Below are 24,098 nucleotides of genomic sequence, written 5' to 3'. Positions count from 1 at the left end.
TTTGACTGCAATTGGGTATCGCGAAAAAAAAATACTCAAATAAAAAAATACAAGAAAAAATAAGTGCTCTGGTTTTCTTTCATAGATAACAGCAATAATGATATTATAGCATTAAAAATAGCCTACTACTGTTACTAAAGAGCTTACACATATTGGAGTACTAACCAGTACAGAAAGCCGAAAATGATTTTGGTTATCACCAATACTGTTACTTTAGAGCAGCAGTGGCACAAACCTTACATAAACACATTGTTAAACTTACATAAATTTGTTAAACATTGTAAAAATTGAATATAGTTTAAACCTCTATTAAAAATTAAAATAATAAAGATAATAATAAAGACGAATAAAAACACAAACTCAGTGTTAACCAACAGGTAAGAGTAATGTTCTGCAGGAACTACTTTGATCACAGTCACCTCGTCATTTCTTTATCCTGTAAAAGGCCGTTATGGAGCGTCTCATGTTTATATTCAGACAGACAATTACACGCTGTTATCCCTTTAAAGTTCCTACTCTCATAAAATATTCGCACTGCATGTTGACTTTTAAACCTTAAATTAACTTTCAACAACAGATAATTCAGCACAGTGGATATGTTTGCGCTGAAAAGCCTATTAATTGTCTCCCTCTCTACTGTGTTCTGTCCGTCTGACGCGCGTGCGCGCGCCCGCCGCGCCGGCGCTCATTCGGTATTTTAAACTTAACACAGACTGTCAGGACGGACCTTTATGCAAAAATGGAAATGCTCGCGTGAATTTGTGGCATTTATAGATAAGGATATGACCGTAAACTGAACGTTTTTGCGCTGAGGACGCACACGCATCTGTCAAAGCGCCTGACAGGGCAAGCCATTACTCTTATGCATTAACTTAAAGCTTAAAATAAAGAATTATCATGTTTTGGGCAGCTTGGATCACGTGCTTCTCCGGCAGAATCTCATTCTGTTTCCTCCACTATTTTTAGATGCATTTTGTCCATAGAAATGCATTATTCAGTGCCGTAATTTGACTAACCATCTGAAGTTGGACGTACACTGTGGGCAGACCCGATTAATCGATAATGAGAATCGTTGTCGATGATTTTCATAATCGATAATAATCGATTTTATCGATTAGTTGTTGCAGCCCTACTTAATACGCAGATTACGTTCATGCACGTGCTTTCCCCCCCGAACGTAAACAACGCTGATTATGTCAAATACGTTCTTAGGTACTCTCCAAAATGATGGAAGACGTAACTCGGGGGAGAAGAATGGTAGAGAAGAATGGAGAAGAATGTTCCGAAGATGAACAAAGGTCTTACGGGTTTGGAACGACATGAAGGTGAGTAATTAATGACAGAATTTTCATTTTGGGGTGAACTAACCCTTTAAGCATGACTGTTGAAATGAATTGGTAACACTTCACAATAAGAGTCCATTTGTAAGCCGTAGGCTATACGTATTGTTTCTTGTTAGATTGTATTAATTTCAACATTTAATATTAGTAATACATTTTTAAGTTTCTTCTTTTAACATTAGTTAATAAACTATGAACTAACTTTAATGATCAATATAATAATTAAAATTACTATTTTAATTCATTTACAAAGTATGGTTCAGTACTGTTTTTTTTTTTAAATAGTAAAGCACTATTTTATAGTTTATCGTTCAGTATCCATTTGAAAAATTATTGGTTGATTAATGGGTATCGGCCAGTGTGGTCAAACATAGCTATCGGTATCGGTAAAATCCACTATTGGTCGACCTCTAGTAATTTAGGACTTAATTTACTGTTAGTATTTTAAAAAATGCAACTGGACATGAAAAACATGCGTCACATCAGAACCACGATAGCTTGAATTTGAACATCCAAGATCCAGTTGCTGAAAACACTAAACACCAGTCTATCTTTAACATGAGCGGTTTGTCACGCAGTAGAGAGAACTTAAGGTCACAGCCACTTGGTGTTATTAATACTTGCTATATGTTTGTGCTTGTGGAAGATAAAAAAAAATAGGGTGGGTTATTAAGTCAAGACCACAGAGGTGTGAAATTTTTGTCCATCCTATGAGCTACTGCCACACTGCGTCTTCCTCTCACACCCTGCAGGGCCTGGCTGAAAGAGGCTGACAAAAACCACACACCACAGTGAGAAACGGCATCGTCACTGCAGAAAGGGCTGAAAAACAAAGATGCCATGTGTGCCGTGTTGGTGCCAAAATTCCTGTAGGGAGAGACTGTAAAGCCGGCAGGACTTCAGAAGGTGAAAGCCCATCTTAGACCAGCAGCACTTCAGCTCAGAGCTAATAATCCCCATCATCCCGATCACACACACACTCAACACAAACAGCAAAAAGTGCTTTCAGCCCGTACTCAGTCTAAGACCAAATAATCCCAAACAACCCATCTGAAACATCCACACACGTACTTCGCTTTTGGACTCTGCCATTAGACGTCATCTAAACCGCTTTGCTATCCAGCCAATCATGCAGCCTCCCACTCCTCATGTCACACGCAAGCAGTTACTTAACAGCCACAAGTTACAGCTTGCAGACCAACCCAAATGCACTCAGGCATCTTTATATCCTGCCCCACAGCTTATGCTAAATCGACACGCCGCACCGTGAAAAACAAGCGAGAAACAAGATCTTTCAATAGTGGCCCATCATGCGTTAAACATCTCTCAGTTGCCAGGTGTCTGCTGACAGCTGTTTAGTGGCACCGCCGTCAGGAAAAGAAAGAGGAAGAGCAGAAAGAGGGCTTTTCTAGCTAATTTGCTACACCATCATGATAAAGCAACATTAAGGGGATAGATCACTCATAACGGTCATCATTTTGTCATCTTTCTTTACGCAGAAGATATTTGAGAAATGCATCAGTGATTTTCTGTCCATGCAATGAAAGTCAATGTTTTGAGGCCAGTTGAGGAAAAAAAATAAATACGGTAAAACTACATTTTTTATTTGTTTTTTTTTTTGTTCTTTTTTCCCCCCAAAGTAACAAGAAATGTTTTCAGTAACTATTTACTGATTGTAGGAAACGACTGTCTTGCCATAATTACATAATGCAAAACCATCAAACAAATGTGAAGTGTTACACATGGAATTTAATGAATGTTATTTGTGCAATAAAACAGTATATCACTGCAAGTAAAACAAAAAAAGGACATGAAATGTTCAATTAAATTTTTTTCCCCTTTTTTACTGCATATAATAAAGGAACTCACTGTTAACCAGTTAACAGGTTTTTACCATTTTCATACAGGTTTGGAAAACAGGTGTGAGTAAACAGGGTGAGTAAATGATAGCAGAGTTGAACAAATTCAGCAGTTCAGAAAGGTACTTTTGTAACGAAAGCATAAAAACACCAAAAGAAAGCACCTGACCCCTGTGAATACCATCCCTGGTTTCCCCTGTGGCAGGTGGGTTTCTCCTCTCTTTCTTCTTTCTCTCTGAGACTGACCCTTCTCCATGGGAGCCAGGGCTGAGTCTGGGATTCGGTCAGCAGAAAACGCTCTAATGCGCTCATGGCTCCTGCAAGTGATGGATGTTGTGGGGGGCAGCGGCCCCGCACATCGTTTTTTTGATTTAATAAATTGATAAAAGGCCCATCTGGATGGAGCCCACTGCGGCTTCCCACTCGATTAAAAATATTAAGAGAGATGCGGCCCAAAGTGCTGAGGGCAGTCTGTCCTACAGTATGCTTTCCTTTGCTTTCTGTTTTTAACACACACACACACACACACACACACACACACACACATATACATACGTGCAATGGGAGTTTATTCCCCTGGATCGCTCAGTAACAGACAGTGCCACTGATACAGTTCATCAGCGACTGTAATGAAATACAGTCAGTTCTCTGATGAAGTGCTGCCCCTTCGTAGTTTTTACGCTCATACAAAACACCCCCACCCATCACTGCCAGACCCACCTCGCTAGTTCCACCGCGTAGACGCAAAACACCATCCATTTAACCGCCGCCTCAAGGGAGCCAATTCCCAAAGCTAATGCTGAACACATCAGTTACCGCCGAAACAACTTACAGAGGCAAACACACAACCTGTGAGTTACTAAATACTAACACAGACCTTTAGTGAGACTAGACGCCACGTCTTAATTGGCCACATGTGAAAATGAGAAAGTGAGGAACCACAAATATTGAAATATGGACAATGGTCACAAAGGTTGAGAACTGTTGCTGCACTGTATATTCTATACAAAAAAAATAATTAACCTGTTTTTAAACCTGTCAAAATCAGCTCTGTTTTTAGCAAGCTATTATAGTCCATGTTGCTTTAAATGCTAATGAGCTCTGCTGACCCCGCCTCTCTCTTCCGTGGGGTGATGAGCAGTACTGTTTAATTTAGCCGCGAAACTGGCTAACTAGCACGTTATTAGGAAAGGCAATTTACAAATATTCATAAAAAAACCTTACACACACTTCTTCTGCAGGGTGAGGCTGGATCACAAATGATTCGCGCAAACAGACGCATTTAGGCAGATTGGGGATCGGCGCATTCACTTCAAAACGAAAGTAACGTTAATCCTCTGCATCTTCAGCGGCTCAGATGTCGGGAGTAAATGACGACTGCTATATTCATTACTACATCCAACAACAAAACACCTCAGTCGCTTAATCGGAGACGTCTCATCTTCCCCTGCACCGGAGTCGACACAATGGCGGACAGCACTCAGCTCACTCAGGGCGGGTCTGGGGTAAGACGGCTTTGTCAATCAACTATTGTGGGAGGGGCCTGTACAGAACTTCGTCATTCTGACAGGAATCCCAGAACAGCCTGATTTGAGAAAGAGGATTTTAAAATAGGGATTTTAATTAAAAAAAAAAAAAAAAAAACACTGGGTGGATTTTTATCATTATAGGATGGAGGTGTACACACACTTCCAACACACATTCATGAGTGTTGGAAGTAACTTGTAAAGTGAATTTTGCATCCGATGATCCCTTTAAAACCACGTAGATAAAAATGAACAACCTTTGAGTGTGATAAACTATGTGTCCTGTTAAATGACTGTTAAATACATAGTTCATGGAATTCATAATGTCGGTTGGTTGTTTTGTTTAAGACATTGTAAAATAATTTTTATTGAGACTCTTTGTCCTTGGCTGTAAAACGTATCTGCAGGCTTCCACCTGTGTGTGTTTGCACAATGTAAACCAATGTTTCCTCAACTGCTGGGTCACAGATCTGTTCTGTTGGTCTGTTCAGGTCTCAGAAAGCCTAAATGCAAATAGTCAAATGAAACAAAAACAAAATAAATAAATATTGTGCAACAAAATAAGTAATGATAGTGTTGAAAAATGCGAAACTGATATAAAAACACATTTGTTGATGCAACCATGCTATTTGAACTTCCTTATATGCAGATTTGAACTGTTTTGTCAAACCGTAGTTACACGGTATTCTAACCGGAGCTCCTAACCTCTCAAGTACATCTCCATACTCCGTGAGCTACCGAACAAACCTACCATCTATGAAAACCCATAGATATGAAGCTGGATATGTCAAGTCAAGTGACTTTTATTTATATAGCGCTTTTAACAATACAGATTGTGTCAAAGCACTTAACAGTATCAAATTGGAGGATAGAGTGTCATTATTGTATAATAATAAGATTAAACACTCAATTTCAGTTAAAGGCATTTCATTATTGAATACATATATATACACATACATATACATACATACATACATATATATATATATATATACACACACATATATATACACACACACACACATATACACACACACACACACATATACATATATATATATATATACATACATACATATACACATATACACATATACATATATATATACATATATATACACATATATATATACACACACTTTTTTTTTTTTTTTTATTATATATACACACACACACTGCCCTCCAAAAGTTTGAAAACACCCCAACCTTCCAACAAGACAGTGACCCCAAGCACACTTCCAAGTTGTGCAAATTATATATGGAGAGGAAACAGTCAGCTGGCATCATGCCTGTCATGGCCTCCCCAATCTCCCGACCTCAACTCAATAGAGCTGGAGGAACTGGACCGTGATGTCCGTAAGAAGTGTCCAACCAGTGTGAATCATTTTTGGGCAATCCTTGAGGAGGCTTGGAGTAATATACAGTATCAAGTCAATGTTTGAATAAACTGACAGCTCGGATGCCCAGATTATGCAGAGCTGTAATAGCTGCTAATGGTGGATATTTTGATAAATCGAAAATAATTTTTTTTCTATGTATAAACTGTTTATGTATTAAAATAAGTTTTCGTAGTTTGTGTTGTCCCTTATCAGTGCAAAATTATCACAAATTAAAAAGGATTCATGCCAATATTGTTTCCAAACTTTTGGAGGGCAGTATGTATATGTATGTATGTATGTATGTATGTATGTATGTATGTATGTATGTATGTATGTATGTTATTGGGATATCGACACAATTCTAACATTTTTGGCTCTATACACCACCACAATGGATTTCAAATGAAACAAAGATGTGCTTTAACTGCAGACTGTCAGCTTTAATTTGAGGTTATTTACATCCAAATCAGGTGAACGGTGTAGGAATTACAACAGTTTGCATATGTGCCTCCCACTTGTTAAGGGACCAAAAGTAATGGGACAGAATAATAATCATAAATCAAATTTTCACTTTTTAATACTTGGTTGCAAATCCTTTGCAGTCAATTACAGCCTGAAGTCTGGAACGCATAGACATCACCAGACGCTGGGTTTCATCCCTGGTGATGCTCTGCCAGGCCTCTACTGCAACCGTCTTCAGTTCCTGCTTGTTCTTGGGGCATTTTCCCTTCAGTTTTGTCTTCAGCAAGTGAAATGCATTCTCAATCGGATTCAGGTCAGGTGATTGACTTGTCCATTGCATAACAGTCCACTTCTTTCCCTTCAAAAACTCTTTGGTTGCTTTTGCAGTATGCTTTGGGTCATTGTCCATCTGCACTGTGAAGCGCCGTCCAGTGAGTTCTGAAGCATTTGGCTGAATATGAGCAGATAATATTGCCCGAAACACTTCAGAATTCATCCTGCTGCTTTTGTCAGCAGTCACATCATCAATAAATACAAGAGAACCAGTTCCATTGGCAGCCATACATGCCCACGCCATGACACTACCACCACCATGCTTCACTGATGAGGTGGTATGCTTAGGATCATGAGCAGTTCCTTTCCTTCTCCATACTCTTCTCTTCCCATCACTCTGGTACAAGTTGATCTTGGTCTCATCTGTCCATAGGATGTTGTTCCAGAACTGTGAAGGCTTTTTTAGATGTCGTTTGGCAAACTCTAATCTGGCCTTCCTGTTTTTGAGGCTCACCAATGGTTTACATCTTGTGGTGAACCCTCTGTATTCACTCTGGTGAAGTCTTCTCTTGATTGTTGACTTTGACACACATACACCTACCTCCTGGAGTGTGTTCTTGATCTGGCCAACTGTTGTGAAGGGTGTTTTCTTCACCAGGGAAAGAATTCTTCGGTCATCCACCACAGTTGTTTTCTGTGGTCTTCTGGGTCTTTTGGTGTTGCTGAGCTCACCGGTGCGTTACTTCTTTTTAAGAACGTTCCAAACAGTTGTTTTGGCCACGCCTAATGTTTTTGCTACTAATGATGTTTTTTCAGTCTAATGATGGCTTGCTTCACTGATAGTGACAGCTCTTTGGATCTCATCTTGACAGTTGACAGCAACAGATTCCAAATCCAAATAGCACACTTGAAATGAACTCTGGACCTTTTATCTGCTCATTGTAATTGGGATAATGAGGGAATAACACACACCTGGCCATGGAACAGCTGAGAAGCCAATTGTCCCATTACTTTTGGTCCCTTAACAAGTGGGAGGCACATATGCAAACTGTTGTAATTCCTACACCGTTCACTTGATTTGGATGTAAATACCCTCAAATTAAAACTGACAGTCTGCAGTTAAAGCACATCTTGTTCGTTTCATTTGAAATCCATTGTGGTGGTGTATAGAGCCAAAAATGTTAGAATCGTGTCGATGTCCCAATATTTATGGACCTAACTGTATATATACACATATATATATACATACATATATATATAGATACATATACATATACACATACATATACACACATATACATATATATATATATATATATATGTATATATACACACAGCAGTATATATACACACATATATACACAGTTCATACACATTATGTAAACAAAAACTTGTATTTTGGAGATTAATCACAATTAATCGTTTGACAGTAATAAAATAATGCATTAAGGACATTTTTGTATGGTAAAAGGTTTTGGTTGTTGGGTCACTACTTTAGGTCTATTGTAAAATCTGAGTCATGCGGTAAAACGAAAGTTTTTTTTTATTACAAATGCCACTGCAGACGCGCCTTTGTTCCGTTTTTGTAGCATTACAGTGTGGCACAACATTTAGATGCATCATGTTTGACCCTGCACACGCTTTTAAATAACTAGAATTATTAATAACTCGTTTAAATTTAACATTCTGAAAAGTTAAAAATAAATAATCAGTGACTCATACTGTACACGCTGTATGTACTTCCATCCCTCACATTCGTCTACTCTAAGATTTATGCGCCAAAAACATCCTCTTATTTCACAACACTAATTTCCTTTTTATGGTTATGCACACTTCCACTCGGCTGAACACTGACTGCTTGTTAGCGCAATCCCTCATCTGCCTTCACACACACACACACACACACACACACACACACACACACACACACACAGGTTTTTAGAACATTCCAGCAGAATGAGTGTCAAAATGTGCAAGTGAGAGACAGAGATCCCCCTTGACTCCTCCCCTCCTTCTGTTCTCCTCTCCTCCTATCTCTCTTTTCCCATCAGGACCCCGGCGAAGGCACGCAGTGCTATTTTTAGCGTACGGGTGCTTTTTTATCAGTCAGTGTCTATTTGTGGCTCAAAAGAACTACAGAGGGCTTCCTGGCTGCTGACGTCAGCAGTGCCGTGCTGCAGAGGCGTACAGGGAAAGGGAGAAAGGGAGAGAGAGAAGGGGGAGAACAAAGAAATGAGGAATAGAAAAATGGCATAGGGAGACAGAAATGGGCGTAAGACGATGGTGTGTTCGCAATGGGCCTCAGGAGAATCATGCGGATCTATTTGGAAGCTGGTGATTTAAGCGCAGTTCTTGTGCGACAGGCATGCGTGTGTCTCCCTTGTGCTGTTATAATAGTGGGCTGCGTGGGGAGAGCTAGTCAGAGAGGATAAGGAGCCCCTCCAGAGAAAAGCAGGATTAGTAGAGGCACGCCAGACGCATGCCAGAATCGGGCAAACACCTGGGGATCTCTCTCTCTCTCTCTCACACACACACACACGCACCGATCCTGTCACAACATGGATGCACATTAGATGTACTGTGAGAAGCACACGTATATGCTGAGGACAAAATAGAATGAATGTGCCTTGTTTAGTTAGTCAGTGACTAAGAAGGCATCTTTTTCAGTCACATTAAGCATATAAATGTCAAATCTATAACATTTCATTAATTTAATATACAATGCTTATTTTAGTGAGAATCAGGATCATGAATTAAATTCAAAAAAATTATCTATGAATTTTCTGATTTCAAAAGATCTGTCAGATGCTTTTTTCAGACAACCGCCAATTCATATTTCAAACATGAGTTTGAAAGTCTTTGACAATTTATTAAAATAATTGGCTTATATATTCACACATTCGAGAATAAGCCTATACTTGTCAGTTTGTTTTTGCATAGGCAGCCAGCAAAAATGGTCAAAAGTTGTATTTTGCAGTGCATAATCCTTTTGAACTTTCTACTCAAAGAATCCTGAAAATATATCATGGTTTTTACAAAAACATTAAGCAGCACAACTGTTTTCAACACTGATAATAATAAGAAATTTTTTGAGCAGCAAATCAGCATATTAGTATGATATCTGAAGGATCACGTGAAACTGAAGACTGGAGTAATGCTGCTGAAAATTCAACTTTGCCATCACAGGAAATATATTAAAATATAAAAACAGTTATTTTTAATTGCAATAACTGATGTTTTTAAATTTTACTGTATTGTTAAATTAAACCGATGTAGCCTTGGTGAGCATAAGAGGCTTCTTTCAAAACCATTCAAATTCATACTCCGTCCAAACCTTTGAACAGTATTGCCTTGACGCTGCCTTAACACCATATACTGCCTGAGATCGCAGCATTGCGAGTTTGGACACAATCATAACCACATAAATCATTAGCTCAATCTCACACATTTAAATAAAAATGCTGCTGAGTCAGGTGTCAAATTGTGCCTTTCATTTCACATTCCCCATGTACCTGACAGCAACAAGACCATATGCTCATCAGCAATCCACCATTACCCTTTATTAAATACACACACTTGTCTATACGGCATCAGCTGTTTACACGGTTCCACTCGCTAGTTTAACTAAGGTTGTCTTCATGTGCTTTTATGGAACGGAGCAGAGGCTTCCCCATCTCGCTGTCTCTCTCTGCCATTATCACAGGTCCAATGACATCAGATCAGCACGGTGCAGAAATAACAAGGCTATGAGTCACACATAAACACACTTGTATCCTCTCTCACACACACACACACACAGTTTGTCTCTCTGGGGATGGCAAATGCTTATGACTGATCAAATGCACTCACTTACCTGCACCAAGAATATGATGAGGAAGTAAAAATTAGCAATTCTTCTAAACTGCTCGAATAGGTTCTTTGGCAGGAAGTTCCACACTGTGTACTGAGGAAGTGAGAAAACAAAACAATAAAAAAAAAGTGTTAAACAGTAACAAGTTAAAAAAACCAACAAGCTGTCAATTACTTTAAAGTTGTAAAAAGGGTTTTAAAGAAAATGGAAATTGTGTCATTGTTTATACTTGCTTCACAAAAAGCTATTAAATGGCTTCAGTAGACTCATGATTTTGCACACAAATTATGTCTATTAATTTTAAGGTGCTTTTTTCATCTCTGAAGCTTGTCAGTCGCAGTTTCAATTCATTTTCATTATATTCACAGAATGGACTTTCTGCAAAATCATACAGAATGTTTTATTTTTAAGTGAACTATTCATTTACAGCAATGTGAGTCTAAACCCACATCCTGATGAAAAGCAGGAGGAAGGATTAAATGCATTCAATATTCATCAGCTCCTGTGTTTGTGCTTTTCTAGGAGAGGGAGCTGAGACGACTTCAATAGCTCCGGAGTTCTCTGATGTGTGTGACCGGGCGGCAGCTCTTTGGGCCAGCAGGTATTACATTGATTTGGATTAGCAACTTATCGCCTTCGTTCGGCGAACCCCAGAAAGGGGAACCTGCCACATGATCCGTTTGGCAGTGGCTTGCTATTTATTCAGCTCTATTTAGGAAATGTACACAACAGTAGAAGCGCACTAGCTCACAAATAACAGTTAACATCAAATAAGGCTGAATCTAATGCAAACAGGAAAGTGTTTTATATTTTGATGCTGTGACTTTACCATTTATATATATAATGAGTATATAATATACTCAATTTATATTTAACAGAAATACATGTGTAAGATGGTAAAAACACAGATTTAAAAAAAAAATAGTAAACTGTGTCATTTCATAAAAGATAATACATTGAAAAATGCACTTTTTGGCAGAAGTATAATTTACTTGAATTTCAAATATCCAACAAGCCAAAAACTCAGCAATACATCTAAAAATATATGCTAAAACTGACTGGATAATGTAGGAGAGGAGAAAGAGAGACAGAAAAATAAAAGGAATGTGGACAGCTACACTCTTAAAAATAAAGGTGCTTCAAAAGGTCCAAGCGATGCCATAGAAGAACCAAGAAACATTCAGTCAAAGGTTCTTTAAAGAACCATCTCTTTCTTACCTTTTTATAATCTGAAGAACCTTCTTTCACCGCAAAGAACCTTTTGTGAAACAGAAAGGTTCTTCAGATGTTAAAGGTTCTCTATGGAACCATTTAGACAAAAAGGTTCTTCTATGGCATAGTGAAGCACCTTTATTTGTAAGAATGTATTGCCACCTAATATAACCATCACTGCTAAATAATGGATCACCATGGGTGAGCAAAGTGAGAGAGGGCAGTTTGGGGCACCTGCAATAAGATAAAAGGGAATACATCTTCATTTCTAACAGAGCAGATGTTATACTGAGGTGAACTCGAGAAGATGTGCAGGTCTGGACCTCTTTTAGAGGAAAAACGGGATCCAAGGGATACCATGGAGAAAAGGTTATGCTGAGTTTGAAGGGGGGGGGTGCAAAGCAGATGCATAGAGAAGTGTAAGCATCTCAGTGCAGGTAATTAAAGTGTGTTTAGAGAGGAATTGATCACTGGATACCACAGCATGGCCACAGGTCTGATAAATCTATTACTTCTTACTCCCTTGTTTCTTCCTTTCGTATCTTAAAACACTCCTCATCTATTGACTGAATGAGGAGATTCAGGAAGTCCCACGAGATTAAGGGGGGCAGAGTCAACCACCCCGAACACTTGAGCGTTAATTGCAACTATGTATTTATCAGCCAGATCTCAAGCACTGCTCTGACAGGCAAATTAGGGAGTTTCGTGGGGTGGAAGGGGGGTGGTAAGATTTACTGCAGTTTGCGAAGAGTGAATTACGAAAGAGCAGAGGAAAAAAGAGAAAATGGAAAGGAATTTCTAAGTTCAAACGCAGTAGGAGGGTCCCAACAGTTTCTTCACACCTGCAGGAACAGGTGGCTGAACACCAAGGCTCGAGAGAAGCGTGTTACAGCCGTACTCCCCACATGCTGCTGCTAACACACATCTCTTACGTGTTAACACTGAGGTGCAGTTGCCATGGCATTAAACAACACTTGCTAATTACGAGGTAAGGAAAATTACAAACAGGCTCTTGTAGGGAGCTAGCAAACCACTAATGCTGTTATCCTGTAAAAATATGATTACACTGCGGCGAGGATAAGCAACGGCGCAGCTCGTGCTTTCAGATTTGTGACGAGGTGAAGTATAACAAATACCAGAAGTTACCTTGGAGGACACGATCCTGTTGTCACAGAATTTAGAGAGGATGAAGGCCTCTGTGTCCGGACATGGCCGATGTCCTACATAGATTGTCCTGCTGTCCACTCGCTTCTCATCTCCTCCACACTAGAAGGACACATGGAGAAACAGACAGAAAACAGAGAGAGATCATTCACATGAACAGTTAAAATGACACAGCAACATCAACTGACCAACATCAAATAGGAAAACCAGTCGGGGTAACGTGTTTGAAAAAAAAAAAAAAAAAAAAAAAAAAAAAAAAAAAAAAGTCATAACTGTTGCCTTTACACTAGGTCATTGTATTGTTGTGACATCTTTTGGTTTAAATGTCAGCATGGTAAAATCATATAGCTGTTTATACTATACTGAAGAAAAAAAAGGTACAAAAGCTGTCACTGGGGTGGTACTCTTTCAAAAGGTACACTTTTTTTTGTTTTTGCTTTTGTTGTTATAGGACGGTATAGAGACGACAGGAAGTGAAGGAGAGGGGGGGGGGGATCGGGGGAGAGGTCATCGAGCCAGGATTCGAACTCGGGACACCCATTGCGCAATGGCACTATATGTTGGCACACTGCCCTACATAATTACACCTTTTGAAAAGTTACTGCTTTTGCACCTTTTGTTTCTGGGAGTGTACATGCACTTGATGTCAGTCTTCCAAAGAATATTTGAATTACTATTTTTTATATTTTAATGACTTTTTACTATTTTAATTTACATTATATGATGCACAATTTGTTTTTGTAATGGTCAATTAAAATATTTGCAAAATATATAAAAAAAAAAAAAAAAATAAAAATAAAAAAAAAAAGAGTAAAAAATAAAAACAACCCCTAAAATAAAATAACTAAAGGTCTGAGATACTTTGAACTTTGCAGCACATGCTTTAGCACAGCTCCAAATTTACTGAGAGACACAGCCAAGTATAACAAACGTCAAGTGGATCAATCCCACAAGTGTGATCAAGCTCCTGAGACTGGACAAGCTTGTTTTTTGACAGTTGTAAGATCTCACTCATAAATCTGAATGCAATCACATGATTTATTCATAAAAAAGTTTTACTAGATAGCAGCATGGGGGATCAGAGGATGTGTGGTCATTTTCACAAAGCACTGGGAGTGTTTGGGTATTGTTGGGTGAAAAACCGACAGGGAGTAGCTGGGGCAAGTATTCAGAAATATAGTCACTGAACAGAACACAGTGTTTCCTGCACTGCTATTCAGCAGAGATACTGCGAAGATGCTGAATCTACAGCACCACTGCAAAAGAAATCCTAATTTTTTTTACCTGAGTTGGGAGATTATCTGAGCTGAATGTGATGAGATAAAAGAGTGGGTAACACAACATAATAAAAAGATAGTAAACAGACGACATGCCTTGATTTTTGGAGCATCCCGAAAAAACAAATTGAAGATTTTTTTTAAACAAATCAAAGTTACTGAATTAAATTTAAATGACTTACTGACTGGAAGTTTGTGAGGGAGTGTAGTTAAACATACATATTCATAGTTTTGTTGAAATAAATGGTACACTATGTATAAAAAAAAAAAAAAAAAAACACACATCTAAACATCAGAATGTGTTACATGATATACTATTGTTTTGTTTGGTATGTACTTAAGACCAATTGTGGCAGAGGGTTTGCAGTAGCTCGGCCACTATGAAAATTCCCAAAGAAACACTGGAACAGGTCTGCGTGTTTCCGCTGTGGTCAAGTTCGTGACCCGGGACATTCAGCGTGAAAAGGGCAACAACTTGACTCGAAGCTGTGTAAGCATGGGATTGCCGGAGATAAAATGGTGGCAGTTATGATTACTCTCCATCAGAGCTTCTCTAAAACAGTGCACTGCTAAGCTGCTCTTACATTTACAATAGCTAAATTACAAATCAAGCTACTCTTCTAAAAAAAGTCAGCTACACTACAACCTACTAAAGCAGCTACCATGCATTTCATGCACTAATATAATCTTCTTTTCAAATATATAACTGATAAGATGTAACTTCAAATTTAAATCTGAAGCAAATCTTCCTGGAACAAAAACAATGATTTTTGTTTTTTGTAATGAACGAACAAAACAACCTCAATAAGGGAGACATCAACTCATCTGACATCATTCATATAAATGCATCAAAATGACATGAATAGAAAAGTAGACTAGCAAAAAGAAAATTAGAATACCCACTAATTTCCATAATGAAACCGTAAAGTCAGCATTTTTTCAAATGAGAGAGGATCATTTGGGACAAAATGAGTCACTAGAATGTTTTGGGTGCTACACATGACAGTTAGGACTGTAATGTACATTTAAAAAACATCACAACACAAGAAATAACTAACAATAATGACATACCAGCAAATTAATAACCTAACAGCATGCACGGGAGCTCAAAAACGCTTAACATTTCAGCAATATTGTTACATTTAAAAATTCTTTGTTCAGACAACTGTGCTTAAATTGGGAGAACATTTAGGGGAATTCCATTGTCTAACATGGATTTCAGTGAATTTTGTAGTAATTCACATTTCATACTATTAAAGAAATTTTTTAACAGCACATAAATGATAATGCAGAGTTCCGCTAGAACTAAAAATGCTACTTTTAGTTAGTCACTCGCACACACACCACCATTTCTCCATCTCTGAGGGTATCGATGAAGACATACGCTGTCATCACGTCTCAGCAGGCTTTCAGCATCACACTTCAACCCCACCCACCGCCCACTCTCTTTCTCGCCCCCTCCCCCCCAGCGTTTCCCGGGACAGTGCGAGCGGCAGCACCATAACTGCTGGTGTGAATAATTCAGAATGCATTGAGAGACAGAATCTGAGGGTTTAATGCAGTGTATGCGTGAGTGTGTGTGTGCTGAGACCCCCTCCATCGGGGATCTCACTTCATCTGTTCCACACCTCCGCCCCATCAGGTAGAGGGATGGTAGGCATGAGTCCACAGGCTAAGTGCTGTCACAACCTGTCCAGCAATGTTCAGCTCATCTCCGACAGAACTTACGGTGTGTATCAGATAACACGCTGATCCCGTGTGCTCGCATATCTGCCCGAATCACTCGCATCAGTGTATTCATCACCTGAAAACTCAATCACTGCGCATCAGTATGCGTCAGTGGTGAGAGATAACTCCCGTCCCTCACTCAGGGCCTCGAGGAACAAGAGGCTTGTGCGTATCTACTGCAAACTAGATGCAAATCTTCAGCATACAAGTCGCTCTCATCCACATCCGCACTCTGAGTCAGAGGAGACAGCTATTTAAAACAGTCAACGACTGTTTCTCCCCCTTTCATCTGCATCATCTTCTCGTCTCCCACTGGATCTGCCCTCGATTCGGCTTCTTTTGAAAACATACGTGGCGGCGCTATCTGTATATTCAGGCTCGACTGTTGGGAAGAGCCTGGGATTACGTAAGTTTTTGTGAAGCGTGACTGCTCTTCACACATCAGCGTGGCATGCGGTGCGTTCCCTGGTCCCGGATGAAACAGGCTGGTCTAAACGGAGAGGGGAGGGGCAGGTGTGAGGGGAGAGGAAATGGCACAGGTTCCAGAGCTCAGGGGATTGAATCCACCTCCAAATGCCACCCGGTGTAAAGGAACACAGCCCAGGGCCTCGGAAAAGAAAGCAAACGGACGCGGGCCTGTGTAACATCTAAACAGAATTATAAGGGTATCAGGGCTGTGACGACGCTTTTGTGTGAGCGCTGCAGTTTCAGCGTTTCACAGAAAGGTCAAAATGCTCTGTAAAATGTGAATGATTCAGTGAGGTCCTTTAGGTTAGATGCTTGCTCAGATACGCTCTCTTAATTTCATTAGTTATACATCAACAACAGTCTGGCGAGGGGTTAAGGAGGAGGAAAAGAGGCCTTTTGGGAGGGAATCCACTGTGAATGACTCCACTGATGATGATTATTTTCAAGCTGTCTGTGTTGTTTAGCACCTGCAGGAATTTTGCAAATGGTAATGGCACAACAAAATGCTATTTCAGGGAAGCAGTGTCATAAAAATGTGCCCAGACAATGGCTGAAGCCATTGTCTGTCATACACACAAGAGTATTGTACAAACTGTACTTCATAACGATGTTTAGACAGCTATAGAAGAATTCATGCGTTCACGTTTTTTTAATATTTAACTTGCAGATCTCAGCTTAAGTTTTGCTTCAGTTTGTATTCTATTCTATTCTATCAATTTAAATAGTTTGTTTTGATAATATATTATGTTAGGGCTATATTATAAACCTGATAAATAATTGACCTTGTTTTTGAGTCTTTGACTTTGAGTCTCTTGCTCATCAAGGCGGTTTTATATTTCATAAATACAGAAAAAACTGTGATATAGTGAAATATTATTGCAATTTCTAATATCGGTTTCCTATTTTAATACCTATACTATAAAATAGCATTTATTCCTGAGATCAAAGCTGTATTTTCAGCATCATTACTCCATTAATAAAAAGTTTAAAAGAACAGCATTTATTCAAAATAGAAATATTTTCTAACTATAGAAGTCTTTACCGTCAATGTTATCCATTTAACACATCCTTGCTGAATAAAGTTTATTTAACTTGCTTTAAACTTTTTTTAAAGTATCTTTAAAAAAAGAAAAAAAAAAATATAGCTGCGAGCAGCGATGACGGGCCCAAGCCGTCAGCATACGCCACCCCGGTGGCATCGATAAAACGGTGCCCAGCGAGCACAAGCATCACAGTAACCCTCTGGCAGTTTGGTTTTAAGGGATACGGCAATTAAAGGGTTAATCCAAACCATCAACTCTGTGAAACACACACACACAGAACAACATATACAACTTTAAATTCTGTGAAAATATATTTTTCATTGGTAGTTGATGTTAGTTAATGCATTTACTAATGCTAACAAATGAGAAATTATTATAGTTACCAAAGGTTTTAATGATTTATTTTTCCATTAACTAACATGAATAATTTTTTCTAACACAAATGAATAAAGTAAAAAATATATTGTTAATATTTAATGTTATTTGTGAATTAACCAATGTTAAAAAACAACATTATTTAACTGTTGTTAATTTACATCATTAATAAATATATACCATTTAATGTTGATCAAAATCAATTCCAAAATGTGTTAATATATTATTACATTTTAAAGTTTTATCTTTTGAACATGACTATTTTTCTAATATTAAAAATATTTTGTTCATTGTTAGTTCATTGTAAGTTCATACTATCAATGAAGAATTAACATGCTGTAAAAAATATATTTTTCATTGTTAGTTCATGTTAATTAATGCATTCCCTACTGTTAACAAATGAGACTTAATTATAAAGTGTTATCAAAACCTTTAATGCTTTATAAGCATTTTTTAAGGATTTTATTGAGAAGTTTAAACAGACCCTCTCTCTCTCTCTCTCTCTCTCTCCCCCTCCACACTCACTGAACTCACAGTCAGTCACCCACCCAGTCACCCACCGCACACATTAGAAGCAGTGACAGGAGATCTCTGATAGTTTTAATTTTCTGCTCTCCATAGTGTATTGTAAATTCATGAAATTAATCACATATCCTCAGACTGTATTGTTCTGTGTATGTAATTTTTTATGAAGTGTTTGGAAGCTGCTCTTAAAAGATAAAAAAAAAAAGTTTTCTCTTTTCTGTAACTTTAATAAATTGCCATTAAATCATCGTTCAAGATATCCTAAATCCGTCCGCAATGTAGCATCTTCAGTATTTTGGCATCATGAGAAAAAATGTTTGGTGTGATTTACGTGTTTCTGTTTGGAGGAGTATGAATTTGTTTACAGCCCGTTTTAAAAACAAAACCCACATTAAAATAAATATAGCCGACTTCCTGTTGGTCGTAGCTAATGACTGTAAATTAGAAAGTTGTCCGGATTAATAAGAACAATTTATGTACCTAGTTTGGTGTCTGTAGCTATCATTGTCTATATATAATCATTAATAATTATATACCATTTAATGTTGATCAATATTAATTCCAAAATGTGTTTATATATTATTACATTTTAAAGTTTATCTTTTGAACATGATTATTTTTCTAACATTAAAAAGATTAATAAATGCTTTAAAAAATTGTTCTTTGTTAGTTCATACTATCATGGAAGAATTAACATGCTGTAAAAATATATTTTTCATTGTTAGTTCACGTTAATTAATGCATTTCCTAATGTTAAGAAATGAGACCTTATTATAAAGTGTTATCAAAATCTTTAATGATTTATAAGCATTTTTTAAAGATTTTAAAAAACAGACCCTCTCTCTCTCTCTCTCTCTCACCCAGCTCCTCAATCCACACAGTCACTCACACAGTCACTCACACCCCACCCCACCCCCACCCCCTCACTCAGCTGCAGTGACAGGGAGATCTCACTCAGCTGCAGGCTGACAGGGACCTCTCACTCAGGTGCAGTATATCAACTCTCTGATAGTTTTTAAATTTTCTCCTAAGCATAGTGTATTGTAAATTCATAAAATTAATCACATATCCTCAGACTGTATTGTTCTGTGTATGTAATTTTTTATGAAGTGTTTGGAAGCTGCTCTTAAAAGAAAAAAAAAAAGAAAAAATCTCTTTTTTACTGTAACTTTAATAAATTGCCATTAAATCATCGTTCAAGATATCCTAAATCCGTCCGCAATTTAGCATCTTCAGTATTTTGGCATCATGATAAAAAATGTTTGGTGTGATTTCCGTGTTTTTGCTTGGAGGAGTATTAATTTGTTTACAGCCCGTTTTTAAAAAAAACCCACATTAAAATAAATATAGCCGACTTCCTGTTGGTCGTAGCTAATGACTGTAAATTAGAAAGTTGTCCGGATTAATAAGAACAATTTATGTACCGAGTTTGGTGTCTGTAGCTAAAACTAACCCCCCCATTTTTGACAAAAGGTGGCGCTATAGAGTGCCTCTTCCACGCCCGTTTATGAGCTTTTTCCAGTGTCTAACTATCATTAATACTGATATGTGTGTTGAGTTTCATGACATTCTAAACATGTTATCTGCCTCAAAATCACCAGAAACGAATTTTCAACTTTGACACGTTGCCATGGTAACATAATTTTAGATATCAATATTCCCTTCACAGTTTTACATCGGCCGTGTTTTGACATTATTCTGGTGAAGTTTGAAGCAAATCGAGGTAAAAGAAGATGCTGAATTCAAAGCATTTTGAAAACGACACACTTCCTGCAGCCAGTTGGTGGCGCTATAACTTTCAGTCATAATAGTCACATCTATCCGATCGGCATCACACAACGAACAAATCAATGAAGTTTGATCTACATCATACAATGTATGTGGACGTTATTAGGCATTTCCTGTGTCTCATTTTTCGCCATAACTTCATCGCCTCGCCACGGGCAAACCGTTCGACATATCAAAAATATCTTCGCAATTTAGCGTCCCCAATGTCTTGAGATCATGTTCACCGAGTTTGGTGGCAATCGTATGGAAATCCTCAGAGGAGTATATCAAATTCCAGAGCATGCGCTTTTTAAACAGCCCTGAATAGCCGACTTCCTGTTGGGCGGAGCCTAAGACATGCTGCGTGAAAGTTGTTCGGCTCAATGAGTTCTATATGTGTACCGAGTTTCATATGAATACGTGCAAGTATGTGTGAGCTATACATCGTGTTTTCTGACAAATTTCCAGGGGGCGCCGTAGAGCCCCTGTGCCACGCCCGGGTCCCAGCCTCAGCGGCGTCCTAATGGCCGCAGGTTCCAATGTGCGTGCCAATTTTCAAGAGTTTTCGGGCACGTTAAGGCCCCCAAAAGTACCCGGATAGTCGAAATAAAAAATAATAAAAAAAAAAAAAAAAATAAATATAGCTGCGAGCAGCGATGACGGGCCCAAGCCGTCAGCATACGCCATCCCGGTGGCATCGATAAAACGGTGCCCAGCGAGCACACACATTACAGTAACCCTCTGGCAGTTTGGTTTTAAGGGATACGGCAATTAAAGGGTTATTCCAAACCATCAACTCTGTGAAACACACACACACAGAACAACATATAAAACTTTAAATTCTGTGAAAATATATTTTTCATTGGTAGTTGATGTTAGTTAATGCATTTACTAATGCTAACAAATGAGAAATTATTATAGTTACCAAAGGTTTTAATGATTTATAAGCATTTTTTAATGATTTATTTTTCCATTAACTAACATGAATAATTTATTCTAACACAAATGAATAAAGTAAAACATATATTGTTAATATTTAATGTTATTTGTGAATTAACCAATGTTAAAAACAACATTATTTAACTGTTGTTAATTTACATCATTAATAAATATATACCATTTAATGTTTATCAAAATCAATTCCAAAATGTGTTAATATATTATTACATTTTAAAGTTTTATCTTTTGAACATGACTATTTTTCTAATATTAAAAATATTTTGTTCATTGTAAGTTCATACTATCAGTGAAGAATTAACATGCTGTAAAAAATATATTTTTCATTGTTAGTTCATGTTAATTAATGCATTCCCTACTGTTAACAAAAGAGACTTAATTATAAAGTGTTATCAAAACCTTTAATGCTTTATAAGCATTTTTTAAGGATTTTATTGAGAAGTTTAAACAGACCCTCTCTCTCTCTCTCTCTCTCTCTCCCCCTCCACACTCACTGAACTCACACAGTCAGTCACCCACCCAGTCACCCACCGCACACATTAGAAGCACAGAGACAGGAGAACTCTGATAGTTTTAATTTTCTGCTCTGCATAGTGTATTGTAAATTCATGAAATTAATCACATATCTCAGACTGTCTTGTTCTGTGTATGTAATTTTTTATGAAGTGTTTGGAAGCTGCTCTTTAAAGATAAAAAAAAAAAGTGTTCTTTTTTACTGTAACTTTAATAAATTGCCATTAAGTCACCGTTCAAGATATCCTAAATCAGTCCGCAATGTAGCATCTTCAGTATCTTGGAAGCATGTGAAAAAATGTTTGGTGTGAATTTTTGGTTTCTGCTTGAAGGAGTATGAATTTGTTTACAGCCCGTTTAAAAAAAAAAAAAACACATAAAAAAAAAAAATAGCCGATTTCCTGTTGGTCGTAGCTAATGACTGTAAATTAGAAAGTTGTCCGGATTAATAAGAACAATTTATGTACCGAGTTTGGTGTCTGTAGCTATCATTATATATATATATATATATATATATATATATATATATATATATATATATATATAATCATTAATAATTATATACCATTTAATGTTGATCAATATTAATTCCAAAATGTGTTTATATATTATTACATTTTAAAGTTTATCTTTTGAACATGACTAATTTTCTAACATTAAAAAGATTAATAAATGCTTTAAAAAAATTGTTCTTTGTTAGTTCATACTATCATGGAAGAATTAACATGCTGTAAAAATATATTTTTCATTGTTAGTTCACGTTAATTAATGCATTTCCTAATGTTAAGAATTGAGACCTTATTATAAAGTGTTATCAAAATCTTTAATGATTTATAAGCATTTTTTAAAGATTTAAAAAAACAGACCCTCTCTCTCTCTTTCTCTCTCTCACCCACTGGCTCAATCCACACAGTCACTCACACAGTCACTCACACCCCACCCCACCCCCACCCCTCACTCAGCTGCAGGCTGACAGGGATCTCTCACTCAGAAGCAGTCTAAGTCTAACTCTCTGATAGTTTTCAAATTTTCTCCTCTGCATAGTGTATTGTAAATTCATAAAATTAATCACATATCCTCAGACTGTATTGTTCTGTGTATGTAATTTTTTATGAAGTGTTTGGAAGCTGCTCTTAAAAGATAAAAAAAAAAAAGAAATGATCTTTTTTACTGTAACTTTAATAAATTGCCATTAAATCATCGTTCAAGATATCCTAAATCCGTCCGCAATTTAGCATCTTCAGTATTTTGGCATCATGATAAAAAATGTTTGGTGTGATTTCCGTGTTTCTGCTTGGAGGAGTATTAATTTGTTTACAGCCCGTTTTTAAAAAAAACCCACATTAAAATAAATATAGCCGACTTCCTGTTGGTCGTAGCTAATGACTGTAAATTAGAAAGTTGTCCGGATTAATTAGAACAATTTATGTACCGAGTTTGGGGTCTGTAGCTAAAACTAACCCCCTCATTTTTGACAAAAGGTGGCGCTATAGAGTGCCTCTTCCACGCCCGTATATGAGCTTTTTCCAGTGTCTAACTATCATTAATACTCATATGTGTGTTGAGTTTCATGACATTCTAAACATGTTATCTGCCTCAAAATCACCAGAAACGAATTTTCAACTTTGACACGTTGCCATGGCAACATAATTTTAGATATCAATCTTCCCTTCACAGTTTTACATCGGCCGTGTTTTGACATTATTCTGGTGAAGTTTGAAGCAAATCGAGTAAAAATAAGATGCTGAATTCAAAGCATTTTGAAAACGACACACTTCCTGCAGCCAGTTGGTGGCGCTATAACTTTCAGTCATAATAGTCACATCTATCCGATCGGCATCATACAAAGAACAAATCACTGAAGTTTGATCTACATCATACAATGTATGTGGACGTTATTAGGCATTTCCTGGGTCTCATTTTTCGCCATAACTTCATCGCCTCGCCACGGGCAAACCGTTCGACATATCAAAAATATCTTCGCAATTTAGCGTCCCCAATGTCCTGAGATCATGTTCACCGAGTTTGGTGGCAATCGTATGGAAATCCTCAGAGGAGTATATCAAATTCCAGAGCATGCGCTTTTTAAACAGCCCTGAATAGCCGACTTCCTGTTGGGCGGAGCCTAAGACATGCTGCGTGAAAGTTGTTCAGCTCAATGAGTTCTATATGTGTACCGAGTTTCATATGAATACGTGCAAGTATGTGTGAGCTATACATCAAGTTTTCTGACAATTTTCCAGGGGGCGCCGTAGAGCCCCTGTGCCACGCCCGGGTCCCAGCCTCAGCGGCGTCCTAATGGCCGCAGGTTCCAATGTGCGTGCCAATTTTCGAGAGTTTTCGGGCACGTTAAGGCCCCCAAAAGTGCCCGGATGATTGA

General features: G+C 37.7%; 1 protein-coding gene across 4 annotated transcripts in view; it reads right to left on the bottom strand.

Annotated features, from left to right (window-relative positions):
• Positions 1-24,098, bottom strand: part of LOC306853669 (phospholipid-transporting ATPase 11C-like) — a 76,199-nt gene that overhangs the window by 27,171 nt on the left and 24,930 nt on the right. For all 4 annotated transcript variants that reach the window (XM_079391244.1, XM_079391245.1, XM_079391242.1 and 1 more), the window contains exons 2-3: positions 13,048-13,167; positions 10,693-10,782 (exon numbers count right to left, since the gene is read on the bottom strand). In XM_079391244.1, coding sequence (XP_079247370.1) covers positions 10,693-10,782; positions 13,048-13,167 — 210 coding nt within the window. The remainder of the gene's footprint in view (positions 1-10,692; positions 10,783-13,047; positions 13,168-24,098) is intronic.

Source organism: Barbus barbus (genome assembly GCF_936440315.1).
Source record: "Barbus barbus genome assembly, chromosome: 33".
NCBI classification, from domain to species: Eukaryota; Metazoa; Chordata; class Actinopteri; order Cypriniformes; family Cyprinidae; genus Barbus; species Barbus barbus.
Note: the sequence above shows the minus strand (reverse complement) of the source record. Positions and strands in the feature narration are given on the sequence as shown.